At 40.7% G+C, this 21278-nt stretch overlaps 1 protein-coding gene across 1 annotated transcript; it reads right to left on the reverse strand.

Moving 5' to 3' along the window:
• Positions 1-199: 199 nt before the first annotated feature.
• On the reverse strand, positions 200-17344 carry Sgo1 (shugoshin 1). The gene is made up of 8 exons (XM_048355947.1): positions 17182-17344; positions 14626-14774; positions 14348-14544; positions 10474-10550; positions 7079-7131; positions 5424-6233; positions 1988-2177; positions 200-1106 (listed from the first exon to the last, which is right to left on the reverse strand). The coding sequence occupies exons 2-8, from the start codon at positions 14765-14767 to the stop codon at positions 977-979; spliced, it is 1599 nt and encodes a 532-aa protein (XP_048211904.1). The 5' UTR covers positions 14768-14774; positions 17182-17344; the 3' UTR covers positions 200-976.
• Between the last annotated feature and the right edge of the window lie 3934 nt (positions 17345-21278).

Genomic DNA, 21278 nt, shown 5'->3' on the forward strand with positions numbered 1-21278 from the left:
AGTCCCTGGCTTCTTTTTGCTCAAGCCTAGCACTCTGCCACTTGAGCCACAGCGCCTCTTCTGGCCTTTTTTATATATGTGGTGCTAAGGAATCGAGCCCAGGGCTTCATGTGTATGTGAGGCAAGTGCTCTTGGAACTAGGCCATATTCCCAGCCCTTCTTATTTGATATTTAAAGAACAGAAGGAAAATACAAGTGGTAACTTTTTACGAATTTTTATTGTTCTTTAAGAAAGTGGATCACCCTTTATAATTTAAAGTTTAAAAGGTATATAAAAGTATACATGTTAAACTCTCTAAATTCATTCTCACTGCCTGATCAAAAATAGGGAGAAGCCCTTACTATTCACGCTTTTAAGATGTCTGACTAAAGAGTTTTTCTAAAAATCTGTAATTTGCGGCTTTGCCAAGGTTAATCACTGAACAACATACACTTAGGATTCATAACCAGTTACTTACCTAGATATTGAACCTAAATAATCAATGATTATCTCCCCACCTAGGAGGCTGACACAGACAATTTTGAGTTTGAGGCTAGCCTTGGCTACACAGCAATATCCTGGACAAAACAAAAATAAAACAAACTCAACAGTAGTTACGCCACAAAACTTTAACTGGGTGTACCAAGAATTTATTCTACTCAAAAATTACACAAGAATTTCAAATGATTCTCATCTATCTTACAAAGTTCTTTACTATAGTACACTCATCAGCCTATGCCTTTAGGAAAAAATACAGAGGCAGATTAATGTAATTTTCAAGATGTTGGTACCAAGCTACTCTTTAAATAAAATACAGCTATGTTTTGAAGTAAACAGCAAAACAAATCTAAACAATTACAAAGTATTGTCCTGAAGATGTTTTCATGACTTAAGTGTCCTGTTAACAAAATATTCAAATATTCGGTTCTATCCACTTGTGTTCTATCTCACAGATTCTCTACTTAGGCACCAGAAAGAAGAGGGTAGAGGATAAATTTAAATAGCATCCAACATTTTTTGTATTTGCTTCATACTTTTTTTAGAATGTCTCAGATCCTTTTTCTGCTTGTAGATGGGAGAATTCAAGAAACACAAATCTGTAAAAGGATCCCCTCTTCTTAGTTTCCTACAAGGGTCAAAAAGATATTAAGCACAATTCTAAGTATCCTGTGTTAACTTACTCATTATAAAATATTATCAAAACATGTCAGTTTTAGTGTTTTTCCTTTGTTGTGTGTATGCCAGTACTAGGACTTGAGCTCAGGACCTCATGTTCTTGCTTGGCTTTATTGCTCAAGGCTGGTGTGCTTTACCGTTTGAGCCATACCATACCTCCACATCTGGCTTTTGTTTTGTTTTTTTTTTTTGTTTTTGGCCAGTCCTGGGCCTTGGACTCGGCCTGAGCACTGTCCCTGGCTTCTTCCTGCTCAAGGCTAGCACTCTGCCGCTTGAGCCACAGCGCCGCTTCTGGCCGTTTTCTGCATATGTGGTGCTGGGGAATCGAACCTAGGGCCTCGTGTATCCGAGGCAGGCACTCTTGCCACTAGGCTATATCCCCAGCCCTTTTGTTTTGTTTTTGTTGCGAGTCCTGGGGTGTGGACTCAGGGCCTGAGCACTGTCCCTGGCTTTGCACAAGGCTAGCACTCTACCTCTTGAGCCACAGCGCCCCTTCTGGCTTTTTTTTTTCTATATATGTGGTGCTGAGGAATCGAACCCAGGGCTTCAGGTATACGAGGCAAGCACTTTACCACTAGGCCATATTCCCAGCCGATATCTGGCTAACTAGAGAGAAAAGTCTCACAGACTTTCCTGCCTGGGCTCTCTGCCTCCTGAGTCGCTAGGATTACATAGATGAGCCATCAATGCCTGGCTTTCTGTTTCTTTTAGTCAAATTTTAATACTTAAGACTCAGTAAGACTCAGTATTGAACAGAGCTCAGTCAGCACCTTCATTCCTCCCACATGAATCAATCATTATGACAAAGTCCTCCCTAAACCATATACTTACGAAACTAGTGTTGGTTCCTTATAGTTCACCATGGTTGCACACCTGCGCTTAGGCAGGGACTGTACTGGGCTTTCTACATTCCGTTTTGGAGAAAGAGAAAGTCTCTGGATTTTGACCACAGGATATAAGTGGACATTGGTGATATCCTTCAGGCCACAATGCGATGTCTGGGGAGCCTCTGGGGGGGCACCTACAAAAAATGACTTTTATGGAATAGTTCCAAGAAAAAGCACAAAATTTAGCATTTAACATTTTTTGGAAAATGTTTATTTCCCCTTTTATCACACACATTTTATAAAAGGTGGTGTACAGAGGAATTACTGTTACATACATCAGGTAATGAGTACATTTCTTTTTTGACAATGTCACCCCTTCCCTCACTGTCTCCCAGTTTCCCCCTCCCATTCCCACCTATAAGATGTCTAGTGAGTGTCACTGCTGCATTTGTTCACCCCTTGTCCCTTCATTTCTGCATCTTTCCACCCTCCCTTACTCTCCCAAAGAGAGATAAAGGGACAATCAAGACAAAAGGAAAACAAGAACAACAACAACAAAGGAAAAATCTCAGGTTGGGAATACTTGAAGCATACATGAAGCCCTCAGTACCACATAAACAGAAAACAGCCAGAAGTGGCGCTGTGACTCAAGTGACAGAGTGCTAGCCTTGAGCAAAAAGAAGCCAGGGACAGTGCTCAGGCCCTGAGTCCAAACCCCAGGACTGGCAAAAAAAAAAAAAAAAAAAAAAAAAAAAATCTCTTGTTTCTATTTCCTGGAGTTCATTTAGATTATTATTTCATACGATCAGAGGCACATAGACATTGCATCATTGTGTTACAGAATTTAGAATTACAAAAGTCTGGCATTTTACAGATTTCTAAAACTTTCTCCTCTAGGCACTGGTGGCTCACGCCTGTAATCCTAGCTGTTCAGGAGGCTGAGATCTGAGGATTAAGGTTCAAAGCCAGCTAAGGCAGGGAAGTTTGTGAGATTCTTATCTTCAGTTAACCACCAAAACCCCCCACAAAAACCAAGAACAACCCCCCCCCCAAACCCAACAAAAACCAAACAAATAAAATAAGCTGAAAGTGGAGTTGTGGCTCAAGTGGTAGAGGGCTAGCCTTGAGCACACAGCTCAGGGACAGCATCCAGGCTCTGACTTCAAGTTCCAGGACTGGCCCCTTTTCCACTCCACACAAAAAACCTTTCCCATGTTTTGCATCCTTTTCAAGCTAGACAATTTTGAAATATTAGTATGGTAGATATAAGAACAGCACATTTTTCTAAGACACCTTTCCTTTTTTCCTTTTTTTTAAAACAATAAATAGGTTGGGCATAATAAGTTTAAATATGAAATTTCACGTTAGTCACACTTTGCCTTTTTTTGGTGGCACTACTGGGGCTTGAACTCAGGGGCTCACCCTCCAGAACTTGGATCACCCATGTCCCCATGTAGCTGGCTTCTATACTTGAGCCAATCCTCTAGTTCTAGCTGTTTGCTGGCTAGTGAGAGATAAAAGTCTCCTGGATTTGTCTACCGAACTGGAGTCTTCAGAACTCAAGTCTCCAGAATAGTAAAATTATAGACACACGCCTCTGGGACAGGCACACCCTGTTACTAAGAGTCATCAATGCTTCCTTAGCTCATCCCGTACCAAAGATGATGATTAATTGGTTCCCAACAGTATGAAGACATGTAAAACCCTTCAATATTAAATAATAATTATAAGTAAGAGTCTGTCAAAGTCAGGATGAAATGTAAAGCTAACAAGTTAAAACGTTTCTAGTGCTTTCCTGTTGTAATCATTCATGTAATTTTAGGGAAGAGCTGTACCCAACCTGGGAGAAAAGCGCTTAAGCCATAGTGAGGAAATGGCAAGATGAAGAATCTTCTCAAATAAGCATTGAAAAAGAAAGCCTATCTCAAGAAGTAGCAAAACTTACAAAACTATACGGTGTAAACCAACTGTACAACTCATGATGGGGGCGGGGGGAGAAGGAAGTGGGGAGGGGGGAAGTGGGGGAAAAATGCAGGTGGAGGTAACAAATTCGATAAGAAATGTACTCACTGCCTTACGTATGAAACTAACCCCTCTGTACTTCACTTTGACAATAAAGAAAAAAATAAACAAAAGAAGTAGTAAATTGACCGCTAGATGACTGTACACTAAGCTGCCACATATTTCAGTGTGAACTGACTTTGTCCTTTTCTGTCACCATAACGTACTAAATTAATTACCCCAACTTTCAGTATATTCCTAAGCAACACTATCAGATAGATAAGTTGGTATACTCTAGAATGCTTGCGAAACTTTGATGTGTTTAATAAATCCACAGAGACACTAACTCTAACTCAAGGGTTATGGCCTGTGACTGCATTTAAAACTTTCTAGGTATGCTGATTGATGCTTGTAATCTCTGTTTTAGAAGATTTTTCTTTTTTTTCAGTTCAAAACTTAAACTAGCAACAGATCATGGATCAGGTGGTAGAGTGCTTGGCTATCAAGTATGAGGAATAGTTCTAACCCTAGTACCACCAAAACCAAACAAAACTGATTTATTCTATAATTATTGCAATTTTTTTTGTGTGAACTCAGGGCCTAGATGCTGTCCCTTAGCTTCTCTTGGTCAAAGCTAGTGCAGTTGAGAGACATTTCCACTTCCAATTTTTTGGTGCTAATGTGGAGATAAGAGTCTCATGGACTTTCCTTTCTAGGCTGGCTACAAACTGCAATCCCTGGATCTTAGCTTCCTAAGCAGCTAGGATTATAGGCATGAACCACCGATGCCTTGCTGACAATTTTTTAAATAAATCATATAACCTAACTATATACTAACTAAAATTCCCAAGTGAATACTTGTGGGCAGGTGCAAGCTGCATTACCAACATTTGAGGTATGTCTTTCCTCTTGCCAAGCTAGCTATCTTGGTCTGATTAGCCTACCTTTGCTAACTAGAGAATTATTTATTTTAAATCATGGTCTCTTTCAAATGAAATACAAAGCAAAGCCATTCAAATGACAAATTACTGGATTTAAGTTTATAATTTCATTTTCAAGGGAGTGTCTCATATAGATGTACAAAAGATCTTTTTATTCCACAACTCCACAAAGAAGCTCGCCTACTCCCAGCTGTTAAGAAGTCTCATTCACTGATAGTAAAAAATTATGACTTGTTCATGACAAGTAATAGACAAGTCATAATTGTAGTTAAAGAAGATTTATATTTGCTTGAATTAGGTCAGAGCAGCAACACAACTTTGATTTCTACTTCTGCCCCCATTATTTAATCAGACTACAGCTTCCCTCCCAAAAGAGGCAGAAGTAAAGCATCTAAACCTCCCGCAGAGAGGCAGATGATAAGTATAGTCAAAGCACTGAGAGTGATCACTCATCAGAAACATTAAAGATGGAGACAAAGAACAGCTTCCATCACTTACTGGTGGGTGTTGCTGGCTGAGAACCGTCCTTGTTTGGTTCATCCATGTATTTCAGCCCTCTTTTACACTGAGGCCTGGTGACTGGCCTGTTCGCTTGGCTGTCCAGGTTTGCAGTGTACTCACAAGGGGGTAGATAGAGGTCATCAGAGTCATCTTCTGAAACACTACTTTCACAGCTGCTTACTTGAGACTCACTGTTGTTTCCTTCCGTGGTAGGATCACTATTCATTTTTTGTCGGAAAGGAGTGAGATGAATGCCCTCTTCCAAATTAAAATTGTAAGCATCATTGGCATCAACAGAGTCACCCATATTTTTTTTGGAAACATATTTTTTTTGCTTATTTCCACTTTGGTTTCCTTTATTCTTTGATTTAGATTTTGACCTCCTTCGGTCAGCTTTTCTTTTCGCTTCTCTTTTTCTTCTTTGTGCATTATTAGACTTACTTTTAGTTTGCTCAGGTTTAGGGTCCAAAATGATTTCTTTTGTTTTAGAAACGTTTCCTGGGTGAATTGGCCTTGGCGATTTGTTAATTTGGTCTTTATTCCACTGACAAAAATAGTCTTGAACATTTTCAAGTCTGCGTATGTTTACTGTTGGATTTACACATTTAACCCTTTCTAGTTCCACAGATGGCCTTGGAAAACGACTGGTTTCAAAATCCTCCAAGGGACTAGATTCACTTAAACCATTGAAGCATTTTGTTAAATGGCGACGGAGAGACACTGTCCTGGGTAAGACATCAGAAGACTGAGTATCACCTGAATCAAAATCACATCCACGTGCATCTTGAGAAATAGTAGATATCTGCTCTAAGATTAAAAAAATAAGAGAAAATTTTAGGCTTTGGGAATGTGAAAGAACCAAAAATTCTAAATTCAAAGTTGTAGAAAAGACATTCTATAATTTTTCTACAATTATAATAAGCAAACAAAACTGAGAAAACTTAGTATTATTATCATTACTTGTTAATAACCTTGAACTCAGGGCCTGGACATTGTTCCTGTCTCTCTGTGCTCAGGGCTAGTGCTCTATCATTCAAGCCATAGTGCCACTTCTGGCCTTTTCTGTTTATGTGGTACTGAGGAATTGAACCCAGGGCTTTGAGTATGCTAGGCAAGCACTCTACCAATAAGTTGTATTCCAAGCCCCTATTTTTTTTTTTTTTTCTGGGATAGTATCTCACTATATGTGTAGTCCAGGCTAGCCTCAAATTACAGGTTTTCCTGCCTCTATTTTGCAAGTGATGGGATTTATACCACACCTGGTTTTAGATGACTTATTTATTTTATTTTTGTGCCAGTCCTGGGGCTTGAACTTAGGACCTGGGTGCCGCCACTGAGCTTTCATATTCAAGGCTACCTCTTTACCACTTGAGCTACTGCTCCACTTCTGGCTTCTTGGTGGTTAGCTGGAGCTAAAAAAGTCTTACAGGCTTTCCTGCCAGGGCCATTTGAGTAGTTAGTATTACACGTATTAGCCACCAGCCCTGGCTACATGGATTTATTTTAAACCTGTATTATTCTATGTAAAAGAAATAGATTTGCTTTGAGCAGAATATCAGATGAGATTTAAAATTTAAATAAAAAAAGAAATTAGATTATTTTTTTCCTTCAAGATTGTGCTTTTAATACTATTAGATTATTACTTGGATTACCTTCTACTTGGGATGACTCTCTTTGTCTTAGGTCAACTTCTTGAGAAACTTGCCTTAGAAAATGAAAATTAAAAATTTAGCAATTATGAAAGAACCAAATTTAATATTTTCCAAAACTGCGTTTCCTCCTTTCCTCAGTATTATTTCATAATCACATTCCAAACCAACAAAGCTGTTCTCCATCAAAATAACCCAAAACTATTTATGCCAATGTTATAATGACTTATTTGTTACAACTGATATTCAGCTCCCATAGAGAGCTGGAAAGTGCCCTCTGAAAACATGCCATAATTCAATTCAATTTCATTTACTGGAAACAACACCCAACTTACTTACACACACACGCACACACACACACACACACACGAGCGCACGTGTGTGTGTGTGTGTGTGTGTGTGTGTATGGGAGGCAAGCACTCTTGCCACTAGGCCATATCCCCAGCCCATGTGTGTGTATGTACATGTATATAATTAAAAAAATGCAGATTGGCTGCTCAGATTTTTAGAACCCACTTTATCATGGGCTCTACTGTGATTTGTTAGTGATAAATGCTTCAGTGGTGTTAACTACTAAATTCTGTAACTGTTTAACATTCACTTTCTTTAAAAACAAAATCAGTCTTAGATTAGTGAAGCAATTTTTTAAATATGCAAAACCTATTACAGGAAGTTTAATTCCAATTGTAATTTCACTCTTTTTTTGCCAGTCCTGAACTCAGGGCCTGGGCACTGTCCCTGAGCTTTTTTTGTTCAAGGCTAGTACTCTACCATTTGAGCCACAGCACCACTTCTGGCCTTTTCTGTTTATGTGGTACTTTGTGCATGCTAAGCAAGCACTCTACCACTAAGCCACATTCCCAGCCAACTTCACTCTTTTTATCTGAGAGAATTTCCCACTCTAGATTATAAAAAATTAAAATACAATTTAGGTTAGAGTGCTGTGGTAACTAATAATGACTTTAGAAATTTTATAAAAACCTTGATCACTTCAATTTTTGCCTTTATTGTGTATGATTTTAAACTTCAATAGTGTAAAAACTAGTAATGATTTAGAAGTTATCTATGGGGTTGGAAATTGTCCTTGTTTGTACTTCATGAGAAAGGAACAGAGTTAAAAGTGACGAAGGGAATTGTCTATAGTGGCAATCCTCTTGGGAGCAATTATGCTTTCTAGAGGTTATCTGCCAATATTTGGAACCATGTTTAATTCTCACACGTGGAGCAGGAAGATGTTACTGGTACTGTCAGCAACTGTTATACCTGATCATGCTTAGACAAAGGCCACAATGTTAAGAGTGAACAATCCTGGGCTGCACTGAGAGCAATATTGCATGGTTTTCTTTTTTATTTTTGCTGTTTGTTTTTTTGCCAGTCCTGGGTCTTGAACTCAGGGCCTGAGCACTGTCCCTGGCTTTTTTCTTTTTTCTCAAGGCTAGCACTCTACCACTTGAGCCACAATGCTACTTCCGGCTTTTTTCTATATATGTGGTGCTGAGGAATCGAACCCAGGGCTTCATGTATATGAGGCAAGCACTTTACCATTAGGTCATATTCCCAGCAATCTTTTTGTTTTTTGAAACAGCCTCTTGCTAAGAAACTCAGGCTCTCCTTGAACTTGAGATCCATCTTGTCTCTATCTCCCAAGTGTTGGGATTACTGGCCTAGCTTAAAGTTCCATATTTTAATTGAATTTAGGTTTCAATGAATTAAACTAATCTCAATAATTCATGAGCAAACATAAAATACACTTGATCCAAGAGAAGAAGAGGGTACATGGGGGGGACTGATAGAAAAAGGACTTACATCAATGAGACAGTGTTATAGCTGTATTAAATGTGATGTTTTATTATATAGTTTTCCTAAACCAGATTATTACTATGATTTGCTGGTCCTGGGGCTTGAACTCAGGCCTAGGCATTGTCCCTGAGCTTAATATGCTCATGGCTAGTGCTCTATCACTTGAACCACAGCTCTTCTTCTGGCTTTTTCCTGCCCTGGCTGGCTGTGATTCTCAGATTTCAGCCTCCTGAGTAGCTAGGATTACAGGTGTGAGCCAACAATGCCTGGTTGAACCAGATTTTTAAGATTGGAAATTTTCATTTTAATAATAATCCTTTCTTAGAATAAAAACAATGCTTATATGGGAAAAAAGACTAAAGGAAAGCTAGTTTTAAAATATTTCTGAGTTAGGACAGTGGCTAAGCTATTGAGGGAAGTATAAGGAAGAGTCCATGGTACAGGCTAGACAGGGCAAAAGTGAGGCCCTATCTGAAAAGTAACTAAAGCAAAAAGGGCAGGAACATGGCTCAAGGGGCAGAATACTTGCCTAGAAAGAACAAGGCCTTGAATTCAAACACTGATATTAAAAAAAACGTGAAGCCGAGTGCTGGTGGCTCATGTCTATAATAGTAGCTATTCAGGAGGCTGAGATTTGAGAATCATAGTTTGAATGCAGCCCAGATGGGAAAGTCCATGAACCCTTTTTTTTTGGCCAGTCCTGGGCCTTGGACTCAGGGCCTGAGCACTGTCCCTGGCTTCCTTTTTGCTCAAAGCTAGCACTCTGCCACTTGAGCCACAGCACCACTTCTGGCCGGTTTCTGTATATGTGGTGCTGGGGAATCGAACCCAAGGCAAGCTCTCTCACAACTAGGCCATGTCCCCAGCCCCCATGAACTCTTATCTCCAGTAAATAACTCAAAAAAGCTGATTGTGGCGACATGGCTCAAGTGGTAGAGCACTCACCTTGAGCAAAAAAGAAGCTCAGGGATAGTGCCTGGGCCAAGTTCAAGCTCCAGGACCAGAAAAAAAAAAGTGAATAAGTAAATAACAAAAGTTAAAGCTGTGAACATGCATGGCAGTATATGCCTGTAATTCTAGTACTTCTAAGGTCAAGGCATACTTGTGAGACCTTGTTTCAGAACACAAAGAAACAAACAAATGAACATATATGATCTAGTGAAGCTTCTTTTACCATTGAAGAACTAAATACAACACACACAAAAAAGCTGAAATTTGGCTATATAGGATTTTTTGTTTGTTTTGTTCCCTAACCGGGAAACAAAGGATTTTTTTTTTTGTCAGTCCTGGGGCTTGAACTCAGGGCCTGAGCATTGTCCCTGGCTTCTTTTTTGCTCAAGGCTAAAACTCTACCACTTGAGCCCCATAGTGTCACTTCCGAATTTTTTCTGCTTATGTGGTGCTGAGGAATCAATCCCAGGGCTTTGTGCATGCTAGGCAAGCACTCTATGAACCCAGGGCTCGTGCATGCTAGGCAAGCACTCTACCGCTAAGCCATATTCCCAACCCCATATAGATACAAACTGCCGTTTGTAAATTGATCACAAAGTTAAATCTTCCTCAGTATTTATAACCATAGTAATGAATTTGATACTAACGGTAAATCCATCGCAGATAAATCACAGGTACTGCCATTACCAGTGGAGTCCATTTCAGAGGGAGATATCTTCTGGTTCTATTAAGGTATTAAAACAGAAGAAAACCGTTAACTGTGTACTGTTGTATAAGTGTGTAAACACACAGCTACAAACATAAATTACTGAACAAATAAACTCTTTTACCATATCCACTTACTTGCAGTCCACTATGGTAATCAAGCAGTGTAGGAACCGGGATGAGGACAGCTGAGAAGCAATCAGACCCTATCTTCCTAAAGCTTTCATTCTAAGCTGGATATACATAAATACAAACATACATAAATATACATACATGTATAGAGTATGTATGTGTGTGTATATCTATATCTATCTATCTATCTATCTATCTATCTATCTATCTATCTATCTATCTATTTATATACACAGACATCGCTCTCTCTGATTTAGATAGTGGTAAGTGCTAGGAAGGAAATACCAGGAAATAATTGAGGTTATAGGGATTTTTTTTTTCTCTTTAGACAGTGAATTTGATCCGAGATCTAAGTACCAGAATCAGCTACTAAATGAGCAAGAGTTAAGAAAAGCATGGAAATAGCAAATACAAGTCATGGCTAGGAAGAAATCTGCTGTATGAAGACACTAGATTGATGTGGCTAACACAGTATCTGAGCGCAGTGGATGGCTATGCCGAAGTCAGCTAATGAAAGGCCTTGGGGGGGTGGGGTGGGCTGGGAAGATGGCCTATTGGTAAAGTGCTCACCTCACATACCTGAAGCCCTGGGTTCTACCTCCTCAGGACCACATATATAGAAGAATCCAGAAGTGGTACTGTGGCTTAAGTGGCAGAGTGCTAGCCTTGAGCAAAAAGAAGCCAGGGGCAGTACTCAGGTCCTGAGTTCAAGCCCCAGGACTAGCAAAAAGCAAAACAAAACAGAAAGGCATTGGGGACCATCAGTGTGGAATTTAATCCGACATTATTGCAAGTCACCATAGGGAGAAAGCAAAATGGAAAGCTCTAAAAGGATGCATGTGGGCATTATGTGAAGCATGGATTAAAAGGGGGCAAAGGTGTAAGGAGCTGATAGATTACCACAGCAAATCAAGCAAGACAATAGTAGAGCTATAGTTATGGTAGCAAAGGCCTTCAGTTAATTAACTATGCGCAGATTGAGAAGGGATGGAGGAGACACTGAGGGAGGAGGAAACCTATGGTTTTGGTCTGAACAGGTACCTCAGCTAATTTACTTAAACAAGGTTGTGTTTTGTACAAACTATGCTTGAGATACTTCCCAAATATTTAAGTGGAGATATATATTAGCAGCTGTGTGTGTGTGTGCACGCGCATGTGTTATAGGTGATTTGAAAGTTACCAGTAGATAGATGGTATATGAAGCTACTAGAGGGGAAAAGACATGTGTCTAGAGCAACTAGCATTTAAAAATAAGCCACCAGCAAAGGAGACTGACGGGGAGCAGTAAAGTAGGGGAGAATTACATCAAGAAAGACAAGAGATCTGAAATTTCAGGTAGAGTGTTCTGCTGTGTACTACTGCATGTGTGCATGCTCACTGAAGTGACCATCGAGTGTGGAAATGTGGAGGTTCTGTGGAGGTTGATCTGGATACAGAATGGTAGCAGCAGAAGCCATAAATGAGTGGCTTGAAGTGAGAATGAAACAGTGAATGCATTGTTTTTGGTGGCTTTTTAAAAAAAATTATGCTGTGAATGAAAATAAAAACGAGGAGATGTGACCCAGAGAAGTTTCATTTGCCTTCCTTTAAAGGAGGATATAATAAATTTCTACATCAAAAGGAGGTGAGAGGAGAGAAATGTGGTGAACAAGGAGAGGGCTGGCTTTCAATAGAAGCCACCATAGGAAGGGACATGGAGGACATATGCAAAGACAGAGGCACAAATAAGAGGAGAGCTCCAGGGTGACTCCTAAGAAGGCATTCTAATTTAATTCAATTAGTTTTTGAAGCCTGATGAACATATACCATAGTGATTTTAAAGTAATTAGGCTAATACTGTTACTCAGAAATTGGAAAATGGCATTACTCTTCAAGATAGAGGAAGAGAATATTTATACAGTAATATTATTTAAAAGGTTCATTATAGAGCTTAAGGAACAAAACACTATTACAAAATATTGCTATGTTAACTACTGACAGGCAAGAAAAACCTTCATCACTGCTAAGTTGACTTAAACACGAAAGTACAAGTACAGAATGATGGTTTGGAAATGGACAAATAAGTAAGTACATGACAGAAAATAAACCAGTGTTTCAAATGCTAAGATTATAACAGCTCAGAAAGTAATACTGTATTTTAAGGAATTCTAAAAAGTCGTCAATAAATCTTAAAGAACCTGCAATAATAGAATTTTCTCCCCATTGTTTTGTGATATTACTGAGTATTCTATTCATATTATTTCCATTTGATTTCAGCAAAAACTAGAAAGGGAGCAGGAAGATTCATACAGCTTGGTGAGATATTTTACCTCCTGAATAAGAAAAAGAAAATTTAAAGATTACATGTTGAGGACTCTTTTAAATAATCAAACCCTTACATAGAGTGAAATCATAGTTAATCTTTATAGAGCAATTCTCATTTATACTGTGTATGCACATATTATATATGTGCATACATGAGTATTGTTTTTATATCACACATGGTAGAAGTACATGCACATATATGATTTACGTCACATAGTTAAAATAAGGAGTCATAGCTTTTATTGTCTTTGATCGTCAGAGCAGTGACTTTAGCTCTTTTTTCAAGTCCTCACCACAGCTGGCTTTCTTAGCTGGCCAGCTCGAGTAAATACCAATGCAATGGAATTTGCTGGCCACTGGGGAGAATGTCAAATGTACTGTTGACACTTGACACTCACCACTGCTTCTTTTTTTCTCTGCCCCATGTAATTTCCCAGGCAGTGGCTTCTGGGAAGAGGGAAGGAGAAACTAGCACATCATTACTCTTTTCAGGATTATCTAAATAAGATATAAAGAACATATCCTAAGACAAACTGTGTTCATGTCTATTGTCTTCTGGCTGGCAGTCTCATATTTGAACTTCTTTATAAACTTGGACACAAACAGCATCAAATAAAAAAAATCCAGTTACTAAAATGTTCAGGAGGTTTCTTACCTGGAATTAAACATGTAGTCTTTCCTACCTAGCTTATTTGATATTTCACTTCAATACTCATGTTCCAAGGGGACATACTGAATATAAGGTAGTTGTTATAAAACCCCATGGAAAAGTTTGGATAAAACTTAAGATAGCCTTGATGAAACTTTGGACTAGTGTCTCTTCAACTATCAGCTTCCAACCTTTAGTTGTTGCCTATCTTTGATTCACTTGGTTGAAACATTCAAAGATGATCAAGAGTAGCAAAACAATAAATCTTCTGCACATGGCTTTGCTACCTACTTGAAGAAGCAAGTCAGGAGGGTATAAGCCTCAATCATCTACATGCTTGAAATATTCATACTGGTGAGACATCTATGCCAGAGAACAGTTCTAATGTTCACCAACACAGACGTCAGATATGAATTTAAAAAGTAAACTAATTTGCTGGGTGCTGGTGGCTCATAACTGTAATCCTAGCTACTCAAGAGGCTGAGATCTGAGGATCAAGGTTTGAAGCTAGCCTGAGCAGGAAAGTTCCTGCGACTCTATCTGCAATAAATTACCAAAAACACAGGAAATGGAGGTGTGGCTGAAGTGGTAGTATAGCTTTGAGCACAAAAAGCTTTCAGATAGTACCCAGGCCCTGAGTTCAAGCCCCAGGATTGGCAATAGCAAACAAAAAGAACTAAAGTGCTTATTATAGGGTATTCCCCCCAAACCAATATTTGCAATAACAATACCTGAACTGTTTCTTTTGTTTGTTGGGAAGTAAGCTTTTCTTTCAATGCATACAGCTGATATGTGAGGTAGTAGCATTCTTTTCTCAGCTGTAGTATCACTTCTTGGGCTTCTTGCACTTTGGATTTTTCATTTTGCAAAGCTACAACTAACATTCTATTGTTGTCCTGGTAATTTTTCAGCAGTGTAGAAGCATTAGCTAGAAGAAGACAAATAAGAATGATCAGTTATTAAATCTAAACTTAAAAAGTGATGTAACGGCGACATCAAAACCTCTTACTGATTACTTCGCAGGGTGCAGTTATGAAGGACTTGCGTCTGCCACTCTCTGCCAAGTTTCTGTTCCTTTTCTCTTTCATTCGCTTCTTTATGTTTTCAAGACTATCTTGAAAGGACTTTTTCTGGCATCTTTCCTTGGCCATCTTTTACCTACAAATTTAAAACAGTAAAGAATAATTGTTCTCAGAGATATTTTCAAACACCAAATTCACAGAGGGGTGAAGTAGCAATTAACTGTAGAATTACTCAAAGTAGGTAGCTAGGTATTCTAGTAACAGCTTAGAATGTTGCATCTTTAAAACCTCACTAGTAATTACATATTGTAGCCTCTGCATGTAATCCCAGCTACTTCAGAGGCTGGGGCAGGGGGATCACAAGTTTGAAGCTAGCTTGGGCAATATACTGACATCCCATCTCAAAAAAGAAACAAAAACATGCTAGGATTAAGCAAAAACCTATAAACTCTCAATACTTTTGACATAATCTTATTTTCTTTCACTATTTTATGGAAAAGTTTTATTTTATTTTTGTCCTTCGTGGGGCTTGAACTTAGGGCCTAGGCACTGAGCAATTTTGCTCAAGGCGAGTGCTCTACCAATTTGCCACTTCCAGCTTTTTTGTTTATTGGTTTTTTTTTTTTTTGAGTGTTTATTGGAAGTAAGAGTCTCATGGGGACTTTTTCCTTTTTCCTGCCAAGGCTGGCTTTGAACCTTGATCATCAGATTTCAGCCTCCTGAGTAGACAGGATTATAGGCATGAGCCACCAGTGTCTGACTAGGAATGCTTTATTAAGCTGATTTTTTTTTCAACCCCAAAGAGTCCAGAATCTATCATTTACCCATTCTTCAACAAACACTCATTGGGGGCTTACTATATTCTTTTTTTCCTGCATCTGTTTCCCAAGGAGATGGGGCAACAGACATGTATCACTACATCAGGCTTACAATTATATTTTGATGCCATCATTAATAAGTTTCCAAAAATGTTTACAGGTCAGATTTATGTTTAGGTTGACTGCACTAATTCACAAGCAAATACACACAGTTGAGCTCTGTGTTCTAGCTTTTCTCTAGTAATCACTTCACTAGATCAGGTCTTCCAATTGCTTGCCTCTCTATGCACTTTTAACCTAGTATCATTTCAGATAAACATACACACACGGAAGAAGGTCAAAGTGATTTCCAAAAGTTTAAATGATGTAGCACTATATAATTGCACTTACAGAGTTAGAAAGAACAGGAACTAGGGACTAGGGCAGCGAGACATGCCAGCATTCTCAAAGTCATTGCTGTTACTCAGACTGCTAATTCCCAGTATGTTATGAATACAGAACATTGGACATCATTAAATTGACAGTTAACAGTAGCACAACAGGGAGGCCCTCATGGCTTGGTCCTGTAATCAAAGCTACTCAGGAGGCTGAGATCTGAGGAGCTCATGGTGTGAAGCTAGCCTGGGCAAGAGTCCATGAGACTCTTATCTCCAATTAAGCACCAAAAAGCCAGAAGTGGGGCTGTGGCTCAAGTGGTAGAGTGCTAGCCTTGAGCAAAAGAAGCTTTGGTAGAGTGTCCAGGCCCTGAATTCAAGCCCCAGAAAGCTCACAAAGAAAAAGAAAATAAGTACACTGAATATTTCTGTGCTGCAAGTTAGATATATTTCAATATGTTAGTATGACAAACTACTTTTCATGAACAATTTTAATTCTAGCCTGTACTTTGCAATTCTTAAACTCGCAAACAAATACTTGTTCCCTACAACAATCTAGTTCTACAATCTTTATCAAAAAGTCTATCATCATCTCCATCAAATACTTGAGTATTTCTGCTATGCAGTCTGGGGTCTAAAACATATATTGTAGGTCCCACTAACTTTGTATATACAACATATTGGGAAGTGTCCAGAAGATGAGTTCAAGTATTTTTTTTAAAGCCCTGGCAGTAGATAAATTAGACAAAACTGACCTCAGTGACGTTTGAACTGCAGGTGTTTTGAGCCACGCAGGTTAATGTTACTGGTTACTGATGAAGTTAGATGTATTTAAAGAAAAAAAAGTTTCCGTTATTACATCTAAAAGTTATAGAAAAAAATGCTCTACCATTAGTTTTACTTCTGTCTGGGCAGTGTGGCAAAACGACTGTGCATGACGGCCGTGCATGACGGCTTCGATCTGCCAGGTCCGGGCACCAGACGTCTGGCCAGGTACTCCGGGGAGGAGGCCCCGGGCCTGGGCGGCTTACCCGGCGCCACCACGGGCGCAAAACCCGGGACAAGAAACGACGCCATTCTCCCCCACCCCCAGCCTAACACAGGAAATGGTTTGCACGCGACTGGATGCACTCCATTCTGCACGGCGGGCAGTTCGAGTCCGCGTCGACTTCATCACACTGGAGATACCGCCCCGCACAAATTCGGCGATGGCAAAGCCAGAGATCCCCAGTCAGCCCGCCTGACCCCGGGCTCGTTGGCCGCCCGGACCTGCGCCGGAAGCCCGCGGCCCCAGGGCGGCCGGAAGTGGGCCCGGCTCCTCTCCCTCCGCAGGCGCACCCACGAACGGTACCTTGCCACTATTCTGCGGCGGTCGCCCCAGTCCTCCTCACATGTCGGGAACCCCGCAAAGCTGTCAGCTGGCGTCGGCTCGCGACCCGGGTCCTGCAGTCCCGAGACAACGTCTCTGCTGCCAGGGCCTACCGCCGCCACGTTCAAAATTCGCCGCCGCGCTCACCCATTGGCCGGCTGGATGTCGTCACGTGACGCGCGACGCAGCCTCCCCCGGAGACGCCAGGTCACGCCCCATTGGCGGTGTCACGTGACGCTCCCACATTAGGGAGGAGCCCGAGGGCTGAGCTGCTCCGAGGCCCGGACTTCTAGGGGCGGAGTCACGCGGAGACTTGCTGGAAAACCTCCAGCTCCTAATTTCAGTTTCAAACCCTGAAGCAGGAGGATGACGAGTTCAAGGCCAGCCCGGGCGAAGACCCTGTCTCGGAAAGACACCGAACGGAACAGAAGCCTTCCCGCAAGCCTGACCTGGCCCGTCCCCGGGCGGAGCTGAGCTCTGGGGCTCCGTCCTGGAGCGGTGTGCAGCCGACCTGCTGCGGGGAGGCCATTCATGGAGAGAGAACAAATGGAAGCAAATTTATTTATTTCTTTACTTACCTATTTATCTATTTACTAATTTATTTTTTTATATATTTATCTATATTTTTATCTATCTATCCATCCATCTATCTATCTATCTATCTAGCCAGGCCTGGGGGCTTGAACTCAGGTCCTGGGCGCTGTCCCCCAGCTTTGTTGCTCAAGGCTAGGACTCCACCACCTGAGTCACAGCTCTACGCAGGGTCTTTGGGTGGTTAATTGGAGATAAGAATCTCACTGACTTGCCTGGTTTCCACCTCTGATCCTCAGATCTCAGCCTCCAGAATAGCTAGGGTAAATTTTCTAACAAAGTAATATTAGGGCAACTACTGATGTTTGAAAGTTTCAGAACCCTATTTCCTGTGCAGGGCTGCACCTTCAGGAGGTGTTTCCCCAACCTGAGGTGGAAAGGCTAAACCTGGGGTGCCTGGAGTTCACAGCCTTAATCCTAGCTCCTCAGCAGGCTGAGATCTGAGGATCATGGTTCGAAGACAGCCAAGGCAGGAAAATCCATGAGACTCTTATCTCCAATAAACTACTTAAAAAAGAAGGAGTGGCGCTGTGGCCCAGGTGGTGAAGTGCTAGCCTTGGGCAAAAGAAGCTCAGGGACAGAGCCCAGGCCCTGAGTTCAAGCCCAGGACAGACAGACAGACAGACAGACACACACACACACACACACACACACACACACACACACACACACAAATAAATAAATAAATGTCCAAAGCCAGGGTAGTAATTTCAAAGCATTTACTGGGAGAATTTTCAAAGCACTGCCGTTTATTCTTCTGGTGGCAGATAAATTTTCACCAGTGAGGGCAAGGTGTAGAATTTGTCAGACTTGAATTTTGGCTCAGGGAAAGAACTAGTTTTTTCCAGTGTTTTGAGGAACAACCCAAACACCCTTGTCAGTTTCTGGGAAAACTCAAAGTGTTGAGGTTTGGGAGAATGTGCTCCTGTGAGGGACACAGATCCAGTCAAAGCACCAAGGGAATCCAAAAGTAAGGAATTAAAATGTTCTATTGTTATTGTAAAGGAGATGTACAGAGGGGTTACAATACATAAGTCAAAAGTACATTTCTTTCTTTCTTTTGCTAGTCCTGGTACTTAAACTCTGGGCCTGGGCCCTGTCCCTGAGCAACTTTTGCTCAAGGCTAGCACTCTACCACTTGAGCCACAGTGCTATTTCCAGCACTGATTAGTTGGGGATAATAGTCTCACAGACTTTTCTGCCTGGGCTGGCTTTGAACCATGATCCTCAGATCTCAACCTCCGGTATAGCCAGGATTATTAGCTACCAGTGCTCAGCTAAGAGTACATTTATTTTCTGTACAATGTAAAATAAGAAATTGACATCAAAACAAGTTCAGGAACCTGTTTTTAAATTCTACTCTCATTCATGGCAGACATCAGTAATCACAAAGAACAACTCTTGGTTAAACCAAGAGATAGTTTCACAGTATTTTGTTGTGTGTTTTTTTTTTTTTTGGCCAGTCCTGGGGCTTGGACTCAGGGCCTGAGCACTGTCCCTGGCTTCTTCTTGCTCAAGGCTAGCACTCTGCCACTTGAGCCACAGCGCCACTTCTGGCCATTTTCTGTATATGTGGTGCTGGGGAATTGAACCCAGGGCCTCATGTATAGGAGGCAAGCACTCTTGCCACTAGGCCACATCCCCAGCCCAGTTTCACAGTATTGAACAAGACACTCAAGGCTGCAGTTAGTACTGGTAGCATAAATAATTATGTGAGGTTAATATATGAAGTCATCTTTTCCTAACTTCTCCACTTATTATGGAAGTAGAATGGTTGTGTAGGCATGCAGAAATAGCTGGAGGTGGCCTATTTCTGCTGATTCCATTAATATATACCCCCTCCTCTTCCTCTTTTTTCTCCTCATCTTGCTTTGTGCTGGTGCAGGGGTTTGAACTCTGTGCCTTAGATCCTGAGATGTTTTTACTCAAGGTTACTCAAGTTAACACACTACCACTTGAGCCACAGCTCCACTTCCGGCTTTGTGTGGCTAATTGGAGGCAAGAGTTTCATGGACTTTCCTGCCTGGGCTGGCTTTGAACTGTGAACCTCAGATTGTAACCTCCAGAGTAGGTAGGATTACAGGCATGAGCCACTGGCACCTGGCTCATGTTCTTTATTTTTAGTTTTTTGCTCTTTTTGAGACAAGTTAGCCCATGCTGTTCTTGAACTCATGATACTCTTATTTCAGCTTCAGTGCTCAGAGTATAGTTGTCCACTACCATATATGGCCATGTTCTTTAAAACTGTTCATTTCAACCTTAGGAGTAATTCAGCAGGCAGCCCTCCTAAACTATTCTGAGACAAGGTAAATTGTTTTTACCAAGATGTTACAGCAAGTTAAAAATTAAACTTGGAATCTGGTAGTGACTTAATGATGCTTGGCACATAGTAGACAATAAATAAATAGCTATTAAAGAATTTGGGTGAATTAAATAAATAGCACTCATAGTTCAGATGTCGGGATAAACAAAGCACAACATAATTGTGTGAATACTCTTGAGCCTAATTAATGTGGTGCTTCACAAAGTGTAGTGTGTGTAAGAATCACTTGGGAGATGGACAGCTGGGATCTTCCCCGAGGAGTTTGGCTTGTCTGCCATAGAACCAGGTAGCTGTTTTTGCAAACAAGTCATTTGATAGTTGCTGTCCACTGGCCACACTGAGTAAAGTTTCTATGAAGAAATAGCAGGGGGCTGGGAATATGGCTTAGTGGCAACAGTGCTTGCTTCATATACATGATGCCTTGGGTTCGATTCCTTAGCACCACATATATGGTAAAAGCCAGAAGTGGTACTGTGGCTCAAGTGGCAGAGTACGAGGGGACAGTGCTCAGGCCCTGAGTTCAAACCCTGGGACTGGCAAAAAGAAAAAAGAAAAAAGAAAAAGAAATAGCAGGGGCTTAAATTGATCAAGAACAATTCCAAGTTTTTATTTTTTCTTAAATACAAACTTATTTTACCACCAGCCTTTTGAGCACTTGTTGTTTGTTCTCTCAGAGCCGTCTATAAACTGCATTTAATTTCCACAACAACCATTTCAGGTGTGTGTATTTCTATTATGTTGTTCATGGATTAAGAAATCAAGCACCAGGAAGTTAGGTTACTTGTCCAAGATGACAATATTAGGGAATTTGAACCTAAGACATCATGCTGTTAACAACTAGGCTGTGTGCTGCTACTTCCTACAGACAACCATATTCACCCTAATTCATAGCCAGTCCATGGTTTGGTTGATTGTATTAACAAAGCATAGTAGGGTGGGCTGCTGGTGGCTCTACTTTGTAATCTTAGCTTTTCAGGAGGCTGAGATCTGAGGATCCAGGTTGGAAGCCAGCCCAGGCAGCTAAGTCCGTGAGACTCTTATCTCCAATTAACAACCAAAAAAAGCCAGGAGTGGAGCTGTGGCCCAAGTGGTAGAGTGCTTATCTTTGAGTCAAAAAGCTAAGAAACAGATCCTAGCCACACCCTAGCACTGGCACAAAGAAAAA

The sequence above is a fragment of the Perognathus longimembris genome, chromosome 10, assembly GCF_023159225.1.
Source record: "Perognathus longimembris pacificus isolate PPM17 chromosome 10, ASM2315922v1, whole genome shotgun sequence".
In the NCBI taxonomy this organism is placed as follows: domain Eukaryota; kingdom Metazoa; phylum Chordata; class Mammalia; order Rodentia; family Heteromyidae; genus Perognathus; species Perognathus longimembris.